This window comes from Thamnophis sirtalis, unplaced genomic scaffold (genome assembly GCF_051295495.1).
Source record: "Thamnophis sirtalis isolate CommonGarterSnake01/CBP01778 unplaced genomic scaffold, rThaSir2_p1.2 scaffold_2, whole genome shotgun sequence".
Lineage (NCBI taxonomy): Eukaryota > Metazoa > Chordata > Lepidosauria > Squamata > Natricidae > Thamnophis > Thamnophis sirtalis.
The window spans coordinates 46,241,136-46,253,692 of record NW_028261382.1 but is presented as its reverse complement, the minus strand read 5'-3'; the positions used below and the strand labels follow the sequence as shown (position 1 = coordinate 46,253,692).

At 38.9% G+C, this 12,557-nt stretch overlaps 1 protein-coding gene across 1 annotated transcript; it reads right to left on the bottom strand.

The window, feature by feature from the left end:
* Positions 1–794: 794 nt before the first annotated feature.
* On the bottom strand, positions 795–10,139 carry LOC106538031 (acylphosphatase-2). The gene is made up of 4 exons (XM_014052402.2): positions 9,870–10,139; positions 8,033–8,049; positions 6,176–6,285; positions 795–1,300 (listed from the first exon to the last, which is right to left on the bottom strand). Exons 1-4 carry the CDS (start codon positions 9,922–9,924, stop codon positions 1,186–1,188), a joined length of 297 nt encoding a protein of 98 aa, XP_013907877.2. The 5' UTR covers positions 9,925–10,139; the 3' UTR covers positions 795–1,185.
* Positions 10,140–12,557: the final 2,418 nt, after the last annotated feature.

Here is a 12,557-nt window from a genome sequence, read left to right as displayed (position 1 = left end):
TTTAAACCCCCTCCCATCCCAAAACATCCAGCCCTCTCTGCTTTAAAAACCTACAGCAAGAACTACACCCACACCTCATCTCCAGACTTCAAAGAACACTTGGCATTCCATTTCCCTGTCATTTTCACAGTCTTGGCAGCTTCAAAGGTTTCTCTCCAAACCAGAAAATCTGTTGTTTCATCCATAATGCTGAAGACCACAAAAGATTGGGCAAGAACAAGGAGTAGGAATAACTCAACAAACAGCTGTGAGGAGAAGAAACTATTTTGCTGGGTGAAATTTTCTGCTAATAAATTTTGAGTGTTGTGTCATTTCTTCTTTTGTTTCTTCACTATTCCATGTTCTAGAATTTATACTTTTAGCACACAGATATTGTGACTTATAACAAGAGGAAAAGTCTCTTTTGTAGCCTGGGAAAGTGGACAGATAATAATCAGAACACTTTCACAAATGGACAATCTCTGTATCTCAATTGCAGCAGAGAAAGAGAAACCCACATTAATTATTGAAATACATGATGCAGCTGAGCCATAAGAGCTGCAGAACAGGCCACTGATGTTACCAGTAATATATTACTGCTTCTCTCAATCTTCCTACCTCCATTCTCCGGTGCTCATAGAGCTTCTCCAGAAACAAATACTATTTTTCTTCTCCAAAAAGCTTCTGCGGATATCAGCTTGCCTAGTTTCCACTGGAAAAAAAGACAGTTTTGCTTTCCTTCAATGAACATCTTTAATGAGCTAATAGTCTTTGCTGGGTTTGGGGATTATTGTTAAGGAGAAGAAACAGAATGCTTTCAGTAGGAAAATTTTCTTTATATGTTTGCTTAAAAGACAACTGCCCAGTATGTTCATGAACACATTGGGAAAGAGAAGATTTAGGAGAACACATTTCCTTCCACCTTTAGTTCTTTCCCTTACTACCTTTTTACAAATTATAAAAAAGGGGAAAAAGAACAGTAAATAATGTTGTTTTAGAGGATGTTTAAGGGCAGTGCTGCAGTAGGTGCTTTCCAGTTCACTAGCAACCTGGAAGAGTCAAGAGTCCTGGAAGTGCCATAGGTCTAAAGCACATACTAATGTCAGTAGCAAACTTGTTGTTGAGGGAGAAGGTGATACTTCCTTTAAAGTAGAAAAGCCCTTGTAGTACTTAAGACACAGCCCTATCCCATCCAGCCAGCTGCCTTTAATATTTGGTGGTGAAGGACTGGAACTCCAGAGTGGTGATCTGCCTCTCATTTGAGAACACAGCCTGATCAATGCGACACATGGGGCTTCCGATGCTGCGTAGCCAGTTCTTCCTGGGCGGGGGAGAAGAAGAAGCAAAAATTAACAGCGCAATTCCTTCTTCTCCTGTTTTACCCTGCACATTGCCAGAATAGGAATATGTCTATTCATAGACCCAAAAAGCCATCAGGTGCAATGTGCACATTTGTTGGAATTTGGAAGGCAAGAACCATATTTATTAGACATTTTATTACAGATTCACCATGAATCATTGAAAGGAAGTAAGTATGCTGCCAAAAGTTACCCGCAGAACAAATGGCTCCAATTAAGTTGAAGACGGTAAATAAAGATGCAGAAGGAAAAAAGTGGGGAGAAGATTTAAATATGTTTTTGTGAAGATTTAAATAATTGCATTGGGATAAATTCCCACACAATTGGAAAAACAAGGGATCTCATAGGCTTTTACAGAGATAGTTTTAACATTGCCCCCTAAATATAAGCTCACCCTCCCCTTTGAGGTCAAATGTGTACATTACCACACCTTAAGGGAGAATTAAGGGGTTAAGCTTATCTATATTAAAACTTTTTTTTCTGATATCTTTGGATGATTTTTGAAACCTACAGTGGTAGAATAGATGCCTGAACTATAAAGGTTGTTCTCAACTTATAACCACAGTTGGGACTGGAACTTCCAGTAAGTGATGCAGTTAAAAGTTGTGCTCAATTTAATGACCATTTTTCCTTAAGTCGTTAAATGAATCCCATTCCCCCCATTAACGTTGTTTGTCAGAAGACAACTGGGAAAGTTGCAAATGGGGATTGCATGACCCCAGGAGACCTTCATAAATACATGACAGCATCAATTGTCAAGTATACAACCTTTGATCATGTGACTGCAGGGACACTGATGCTTAGAAGTACAAAGGCCAGAGGACTACCTGTACTTATAATTTTATAACCTGAGCCAAAAAAAAGAATGTTATGTTAGAATAAAACTAGATAGACTCAAGTTCAAACCTATCTTGTGAGCCACCCAGAGGTGTGGTTTTTTTTAAGATGGACACTCACATAAGTCTTTTAAATTAATTAAATAAAGCCATGAAGTCAACTGAATGTGAATGAGTAATTTGCTCATTTGTCACCTGATTTGTCTCTGTAATCTTATTTTAAGAATAAAAGAAAATAGATATGCTACATTTAGCACTAAATGTAATCATTGAAATAGGGGGGGAAACAGTCTTATTCGATTTAAAATAACTTCCCCAAGAGTTCTGAATTTGTTTGTGGCAGCAAAACCAATATCTTCTAACATTTTACAGACTAAGCAAATACTGTGTAATCAGTTTTCATGGACTAATAGACTAATTGTCTTATAAAGTAGACATATTCCACACAAAACATTTTGGCCCACAAAGATCAAGTGTGGTATCTTATCATAAAACCCTTTCATCATTATAACGTTGCTAGTTTTTAGATTTTTTTTCTGGGCTGAAGGTTGCTTTTTCGCTTTGTTCATACAACATGCTAGACCAGGATAAAATTGAATCGTATAATTTAATATTGTAGGAACCCAGCTATTGGCTTGCATGAATGAGATCATCACACTAAGCTAGAATGTGGTTTATTCATTGGGTGTCCATAGCAATTATGCTTTTAACATTTTAAGATTTTATGCATAACATGCAAACCCCACCTTTCATGGCATGCTAGGCTCTGTACATTAAATGGGCAAAACACAATCTAAATGTGATTTAATTTACATTTAATTAGAATCAAATTAAGTACAATCACCATGACTGCTCCCCATGTATTTTACAATAATTTGCATTTGCAATTTGGCAGCAGCCAAGGGAAAGGTAAACATCAGTTGGAAGACCATGTCCAACACCTAAGTGTATGTGAGCTGCAACCATCAAAAGTGAAATGGATATAACTGTTTGATTTTCAAATAAAAATATATATAAAAGCACCGTATTGATATCAGTAGTCCATGCTTGTGAAATCTAAAGAAATGTTCTAAGGATCATGTTATATAAAGAACCTATGAATGAGTTTTCCCACGTAACATAAGAAAACAACTTTCTGCACACTGCCCACACACAATACATTTGCCCAGCTGGTATTCCATTTCAAAAACTGAAATGCTGCCTATTTATTCCCACCCAATACTTAATTGCAAAAGAACACTCAGAGTCACATGGATGGTTTTACACCTTTGCTTTTTTATTCTGCACTGACTTGGGAGGAGAAAAGGGTAGGGGGGAGAAGAAGAATGTGCATTGAAGAATAGTGTTGCTATGGATGATCTCCTTCCTATTTATCCCTGGTTCCTCAAAGCCAGGGATGGAGTAGTGTGGTTGCTATGGAAATGGCCCCAATTTCCCCCTCCCCCCCTGAGACATGAAGGTAGACAATATGTAGAGGCAGGTTGCTATGGCAACTGTCCCAGATATTTTTTCCCCGTTCATGCTCTCTCTCTCTCTTTCTTCAAGGTGATAGAAGATCTGGTTGCTATAGTAATTGCCTCTGGCTGTCATCTTTCTAAAGGTGACAAAGCACTGTTGCAGAAGTTGTTACACCAGCACAACACAAAGCTTTTGGGGGTCACTCTAAGCTCCGACCCTGCTTTAGCTCACTTGCTCTTCCTTACCTCCTTCTACCCCCACACAGAATCACCTCTGCTGTGGCTCAAAAATTCATAAAGCTATTTTCTTCATCTCCTTCTGGACCAGTTCTCTAATTGCATGCTGACCCAAGTCCTAGATTTAAGGGTGTCAATTCCCTCTAGAGGCAGAGTCTGGAGAGGTACCCTACATAGGCATTCTCAATGGAGGCTGGGTAGAAGGGAAATAATCCTATAAATTACTAATAGGGGGCTATCTTCAGATTGTGAAAATGGTGATAATGGGTTCTCATTTCTACTATAGCTAGTTCCTGACTTATGACCACAATCAGGATCAGAATTTCTCTTGTAAAGGGGGTTGTTAAGTGAGTTGCATGCAATTTTACATCCTTTTCTGCCACAGTTATTAAGTGAAGCATTGCAGTTGTTAAAGGAATTGTCAAGCATAGGAAATCCAGAATCCCGGCAGTTCAGATGAATATATAGATTTGTTTTATGCTAAAGCTCTCTACAAGAATCTGAACTACTAACGGTGAAAGCGAGTTGGCATAGGTAAGAATCAACCAAGGAATTCAAGGTGGGCTGGACTTATATCTCTTGTTGGCTTGAAGGGACATCAAGATTGATGACATATCCGACCACTCTCTTGGGCTCAACGTGGTCATCTCCTACATGAATCATGTGGTCATTAAGTAATTCCAACTTCCCCCATTCATTTTGGGTGTCAGGCTGGTTGAGAAAGTTGCAAATGGCAAGCATGTGACACCAGGACACTGCAACTATTGCAAATACAAGCAAGTTGCCAAGTGCTGAAATTTTGACCACGAGACCATAGGGATGTCACAACGGTCATAAGTCAAAGGATTAATCTTAAGTAACCTTTTCAGTGACTTTGTGACTTTGAACAATTGCTAAACAATTGGTTGTAAGTTGAGGACTACCTGTAGTTTCTTTTCCGCCTCAAGAGAACCAGAAGGCCATTCAGAAAGAGCAAGGAGCATGGTCCCCCGCACAGGTTTCAAGCCACATGTGACAATCCATAAGAAATACAGCACTTGTTAAAGGATATATACAAAAGTAACCATGGCACATGATTTTAAGATACAAAGTTGGTTGATGCTGCTTAATGTGGAACCTAATCAGAATGGGCCTTTTGAACTTTCTCTTTCAGGAGCAAGAACAAGAATGGTTGGAAATGCCTTAATTTGGATATTTTAATTTTTAAATGGCAATAGAACAAACTCTGATCAGGACAGGAACATAAATAACTTTACATTGTATTCAGCATCCTGTGGATTACTGCAGAAGTAGTTGCTTAGCTGTTTGGTTAACAGCAACTGTCTAGTATTAGCTTGGAAAATTGACAATTAAGGCCTGTGATCTTTATCACCAAAGGCATTCTATCTTTGGCCAGCAAGTGCAGGCTACAAACCCCAAACAATTCCAACTTCAATCCTGATGACTTGTACAGCTAGTCCTCAACTTACAACAGTTCATTTAGTGACAGTTTGAAGTTACAATGGCACTAGAAAAAGGGACTTATGACCTTTTTTCGCACTTATAATCATTGCAGCATCCCTATGGTCCCCTGATTTTACATTCAGATGCTTGATAACTGGTTCATATTCATGACGGTTGCAGTGTGCCAGGGTCATGTGATCACCTTTTGTGGCCTTCTGAGAAGCAGAGTCAAAGGGGAAGCCAGATTCACTACACAATGTTATTAATTTAACAACTGCAGCGATACACTTAACAAATGTGGCAAGAAAAGTCGTAAAATGGGGCAACACTCATTTAACAAATTTCTCACTTAGCAACATACATTTTGGACTCAATTATGGTTGTAAGTCGAAGACTACTATACTGAATTTCGAAGAACACTCCAATTCCAAAATTGGTGTTCAGCTATGGCAATTTCAGGTTCCGCATAAAGTCCTTTTCCCCATCTCCGTACCATTCCTTCTGAGACACTTAAGCAATCCCATCACCATTTTATTTGTTATTTATTGATTTAATTTGTGTGCCACCCCTCTCACTGTTGAAGTGACTCTGGGCAGCTTACCAAATAATAAACAAGATAAATATCAAAAAAAATTAGTAAGAATTAAAAACAAACTAAAACCCAATGATGAACAGTATAAGGGTGGAGTCTTCTCTTTTACCCCATCAACCACCTCCAATATAGCAATAACCTTCAGAGCCACATTGTAAGGACCTTCCGGAAGTCCAAGAGGGTGGGGTATTACCCTACACCTTTATTTGGGTAATCACCCCACTTCTTTCAGCAAAACCATTCTAATTGAAGGAGCCATGTTTCCTTACTTACATAATCTCCACTTTCTCCTTTGGGCCCTGCACCTGTCCGGTCACAGTCCCACTGGCTGTATTCTTCACCCAGCCAACCAATCCTAGTTTTCTCCCTTGTTCTTCGGTGTACTAACAGGAGAAGAAAAAAAGAGATTATCAGGGAATCTCCCAAGATATTCTAAAGTTATATACTGGTGGCCCTCAACTTACAACAGTTCGTTTAGTGTCATTTCAAAGCTACAACAGCAATGAAAAAAATGACATGACTATTTTTTACCCTTACAACTGTTGTGGCATCCCCATGGTCATGTGATCAAAATTCTGGCACTTGGCGATCGACTCATATTTATGACTGTTGCAGTGTCCCAGGGTCATGTGATTACTTTTTGTGACCTTCTGACAAGCAAAGTCAACAGGGAAGCTGGGTTCACTTAATACCCGTGTTATTAAATATAAATTCAATAAAATACAAATACAAAATACTAATTTAACGACTGCAGTGATTCACTTAACAGCCGTGGCGAGGAACATCGTAAAATGGGGCAAAATTCACAACAAATGTCTCACTTGGCAGCAGACATGTTGGGCTCAATTGTGATTGTATGTCGAGGACTACCTATATACATTGCTTGGTATTTCTCCATTCGATGACTCCAGCTAAGTGTGTGAACAGACTTCATTGAGAAATGCTGGTTTCAAGGTTATATCAAAGCTCAATCAGTTATGTCTGATCGGAGATGACTATTTCAGATAGGCAATGCCTTCGGGTATTAAGGGAATGAAGGAAGCAGCTTAGCAACAATAGCCCAGTTTTCATCCTGGAGCTTTGCTATATTTTCCCAAGGACTGCCTACATTTTCTGAGGTACAGGATTTATATGGAGCGATCAGCTTGCTTGGATTTAGCAGGAAACCCGTCCTTGAGGCTTTTGAGACCACGACAAAACCAGCTGCAATAACATTTAAAAAAAATTCCAGCAGATATTTTAAAGATGCATATAAGCACCCAATTGATGCCAAGACATATGTAAATGTCCCAGACTTGTGCTGAGATTATTCAGTGTTATCTGCATATGGCTTGCTACTGTTATATGTTCAGCCTGTCTTGTTCCTTTCATCCTGATCTTGCTTCCAAACCCCCAACCTCTGATAGGGGCAGCTTCTCTGTTATTGCTCCCATGATTGCAACCCTGCTCTAATATCCAGGAGTACAGGCTCAAGGATTATACTTGAACAACAATGGTTTCCTTTATATGGTGCATGATAATAGGAAACCAGTACCGTACATTTAAAACAGAAACAGACCTTCCCTCATTTACTACGATATACATCTATATCTATACATCTAAAACTCCCTTGTTTGTCTGTATGTAACCTTTAACTGGCCAAAACAGTATATCACAGGGGCCCAATTGTTGAACCAAGGTACCTCAAATGGGCTAACTTACAGAATGCATCCAAAATATGTCACCCGTAACTCCCATGAAATAGAAATTTGGCAAATTTTATAACATAATACAAAATGGCATAAAGCATGGGTGTGGGCAATCTGGGAGGAGGAGGCTTTTGCGGTTCGGTGGGCTAACCCCAAAACCCCTAACCCTAACCCTAACCCCAAACCTCTAACCCTAACCCAAAACTCCTAACCCAAAACCCCTAACCCTAACATGTCTTGTGATCAACTCCTCATATTTGACTGTACTATACAGTTCAACATGGACTATTTTCAGGGCAGATACCTCTCTGATTACCACCCTGATTTTTTTAAATCCAATCCATTAGAAGCTCTGCCATTTTTGAAGGCAATATCTCTGAAGTGATGATGACCCAATGGGCCATGAGTTATCTAGCAATATATTAGAAAAGATACAACTTACCTTTCTAAAGAAGACACCTAGAAAAGAGAAAAGATACAGTAGATATCATTATAGCTACACATTGGTAAACAAATATCTACTGTACTCCTAAAGCAAGTGTCATAAGTGAGCTATTGGGTTCTTCCAGTAGGGATTATAAACTGGAGTATCTCATAACAGAAAATTAAAGCACCAATAAAACCATTCACAATATAGCCCAATGGTTGGTAATTAAAATATTTAAAGCAAGGAGTTCAATCTTTCTGTTTTGCTGGGCTGTCTGAATATCTTTCTAAATTTTTAAGAACTTTTAAAATTCTTAAAAATAAGACCATCATTTAAGAGGCTCCATCTTTTATAGTAATCCTTTCCAATCCATTGCTGTCCACTTGGCCCACCACAACCCCTCACCAGTATGGAATCAATGGAGATTATCGCACATCTTGAGGGTACCAAGATGCAAAGGCTGTCTTAAGACATCACCATCTTAAAATGACATAGGTACAAATGATCCAACTGAATTACAGCTTTCGTTGAAGGGCTGCCAATCTTTTCTCGAAACCATGACAGTCCTTATGTGACTAAACCATTTTTATTGCATCATAGCTTCATGTATGATAGAAGAAATAAATTCCTGCTTTCCAATCTTGCAGGTTCCAGCACTGTGAAGTTTACAAACTCATTTAAAATTCTGCTTTGTTTAGATAGAATAAACCCTAATCCAGGTTAAACATCCTACTAAATCATCCCTACCTGATTTGTTTGCCTGCTCATAGAAGAAGTAAAGCAGGCTGTGTGTTGCTCTCTTTTAATACTGTGGATAATCCAGGACTCATCAATATAACTGTGGTCTTCAGCCCCCCAAAAGATCTTGCTTTCTAATTTCTTTTCTACAAACAGCCCACAGTACTTTTTGTCTCTTGTGAAATTCCTTTACCTTTTCCCCTTCATTGCCATCATAGAAACTATATTCTTGATCAATTTTCTTTTATAGATAATTGGAATAATAAAAAATGAATAAATAAAATAAATGCTGAATGTTTACAATAATACTGAACATTCTGCAGCATTACCACACGCCAACTAATAACCAGGAATTGCAGATAAGAGCTGTTCACTGGCCTATTATGTTACTTTTTTGCTTATATTTTTATTAACATATGCTGCCTCAATCATGAAGTGACTCTGGATATAGAATTGTGAAAACGATCCCTTATCTGAAGTTTAAGAGACAGGTAGAAATCCCTCAAAAGCAAATATCACAGATTCTAATTCCTAAGAACAGCCCTACCCCTACCCCCCAAGAAATAACAAAATCTCACAGCATAAATCTCAGAAGAGTTCTGCCCTCTTTTGATTCGTTTCTGGGGAATGGCAGCTGAAGCTATATGACTTCTTGAATGTCACATATCATGTTATTTTTAAAATAGATTATGGGGCTGCGTATGTTCAATTTAAAAGAGGTTGAATCAAAGATGCTTAGCTTCCCTCCCTGAAATGGCCCAGATCTCAGTATTGTGGAGAAACAGCCTCTCATTCTCTGCACTATGATACGTAGATTCATCACTAAATTAAGTTAATGCTCCCAATTAACTTCTTCATACATTCCCCTTGTGTACGGTCTTAAATTAAGTTCCTTTAGAGAGCCTTTGCAGATAGCTTTTCAAGCAATCCCAGGCTATCTTACTGCCATTAGAACTGAAGCAAGATTCTGCAGTTGGAGAAGCAGACTGCAGGCATCTTATTTCAAGGACTGTACTATTTACAGAGCAATCCGCTGGAAAGCCAAGCAACCGTATCAGTATACAAAAATCCTGTAGTAATAATATCAAAGGGAGGAAATAAAATCTAGACTCACCTTGGACTTCCCCATAAATCTCATAGTCGATTGCCCAGAACTCGGAAGAAGCCATTGTCCAGTCCTAGTCACAGGGAGCTGACAGCAGCTTCCAAAGAGACTGAGAGGGGGTATGTATGTGTGCTATCTGATCTGCTATACACTGCAGTTTGACCAGGCTGTATTACTAAATTCAGCAGTAGGATGGAAAGCAATGTGTGGCCCACCTGGAACAAGGAACAAGGGAGAAATGTGCTTTGTTATTCCGCCATAGTTAACTGTGTGCTAAATCACCTACTTTATATGCAGAAAAACATTTCCAGTATCTCCAAGCACAGCTGGGGAACCTCCTGGCAGAAACCCTGGAGGATGATTATCAGTCTGCATCAATGCTAGTCTAGATGGATCAAGGCAAGCCAATTTCCTTTTTCTAAACCCAGCCTCATAATAGCTGCATAGGAAGGAACTTTGGTAGGGAGACAGCAAAAAAACCTGATTCAGATTCATAACTGTAAGGAAACTTGCTCTTATCTTACATTTTAGCAATTGATTGCTATACCTGTGGGTGGGAAAAAGACACCTCCATGTCTAATATTTTATAAAAGATCTAGGAATAAGATTTTTTTAAACTGATGCCAGCAAGGCTATTCTCTTGCTCTCCATCTTCCTATTTTCTGTAAGTAAAAGAATGTATAAAAGGGAGAAGGATAAATAGTTGCAGACATCTTTTTAGTTACTTGCTATACAGCCCCATAGTACATTCAACAAAAACAAAATGTGCACGCATTTGTTAAAGAACTGTGCCAATCTCAGCCCCCATGAACATGCGTGGGCCTTGCACTGAGAACTGCCAACTAAAAATGTCAGATTAAAGAGAGATTCAGGATCTGTTCCTAGGGGTTTGAAATAAGATGTATTTCCTCGTATTCCGTGTGTTGATGTTAGATCAATGGATTGTCTCTTTTTTTCCCTATTCAAGCATTTTGGGCCATGTTTTAATAATTCTATTGTTCTGATACTCCAGGTAAATTTCTGATGAGCTTTATACCACTCAGGTAATAGTCTGTTGACCTAAAATTTTAAGAAAACTTATGACCATAGAGGTCAACTATACAGGTATCACTAATAGTCGCCATTAGTCTGACATAAGTAGCTATGTATGTGTGATTAAATAAATAAATATGGCACAATTTTTAAATTCATCAGAGCTTTCTTTCTTGGATGGTATGGAGAATTTTAATAAAGTAAGAATAAATCACCATAAGGATGTACTGGTACTGCAAACAGCAGAACCTAACTGGTTGGAAGTGGGGAATCACATGACCCCAGGATATTGCACCTGTTGTAGGCACCCAATTTGTTCATGAGTCTGTAAGGATGCTGTTACAGTCATAAGTGTGAGGACCTGTACTAAGTAAAAAAAAATTATCAGTGCTGTTGTAACTTAGAATGGTCGCTAAACATAAGATGAGGACAACCTACACAGCCAAGTTTCAAAAGGCATATTTAGATGCATTTTAATTTCTAGTGAACTAAAATAAATATAAATTATAAGGCTATTAGTGTGAAAAGTATTTTTTCCTTAAAGGAACTTATTCGTCTACTTCATGGGTGTCAAACTCGCGGTGTCACGTTGCCATCACGTGACGTGGTGGGCATAGCTTGTGTGTGACCTATGTGGCCTGCGGGCTGCCAGTTTGACACTCCTGATCTAGTTGCTAGCTTAGTAATGGAAGGAACTTGTCCTGGTTTCCATTCTCACTTTTTGTATGCTTTACTATAGTGTATTAGTTTCTTTCTTAAAGCCTAATGCTAAATTAACCAGCATCAGAATGAGAAAAATAAATCTTTGCATCATTTGGTCCTCGCATGTATGACCGTTGCACCACGGTCACATGATTAAAATCCAGGCACTTGGCAACCGCCACTTGTTTACCACAATTGCAGCATTCTGGAGTCGTGTCATCCACCATTTGTGACCTTCCCAGACAGCTTCTGAAAAGCAAAACCAATACGGGAAGCCAGATTTTGCTTAACAACCATGGACTCACTTAAGAACTGCCATGATTCACTTAGCAACTATAGCATAAAAGGTTATACATTTGATCATGACTCACTTAAAAACAACCTTGCTTAGAAATGGAAATTCTGGTCCCAATTGTCATTGTAAGTCGAGTCTACCTGTATTTATATAACATGAGGGGATGAAAGAGAAAGAGAGCAGTTAATAAATATGAAATATAAATAAACAAACACATGCAATCCCCAACAGGTAATGTTGACAACCGCAGTGATTTGCTTAATTTGTGGCACAATGAAAAGTGTTGCTTGCTTGCCCCCTATAAAGCACTCCATGGCCCAGGGCCTGGTAATTTGAGGGTTATGATCTGTGTCCTATGGCATTTGCCCATCTTGTGCCATCCAAGTTGGCACATTTCAGGACCTCTCAATCAAGCAGTGCTACCTGACTGGAGGGAGGCATGGGCCTTCTCAGTCATGGCCTCTGTCCGCGGGCACGCTTTCCTCTCCAAGAATGAAATGCCCCCCCCCTTCTGTGCCCCTCTAAAGATCCCAGGATTTTGCCCTGTAAGATAGGCAGCCAATAATAACTACACTGTTGTGCTGACAACCAGTGACAAATTCTTTGTGTGTCTAATCACATTTGGCCAATAATATATCCTATCCTATTCTATTCTACTCTATTCTATT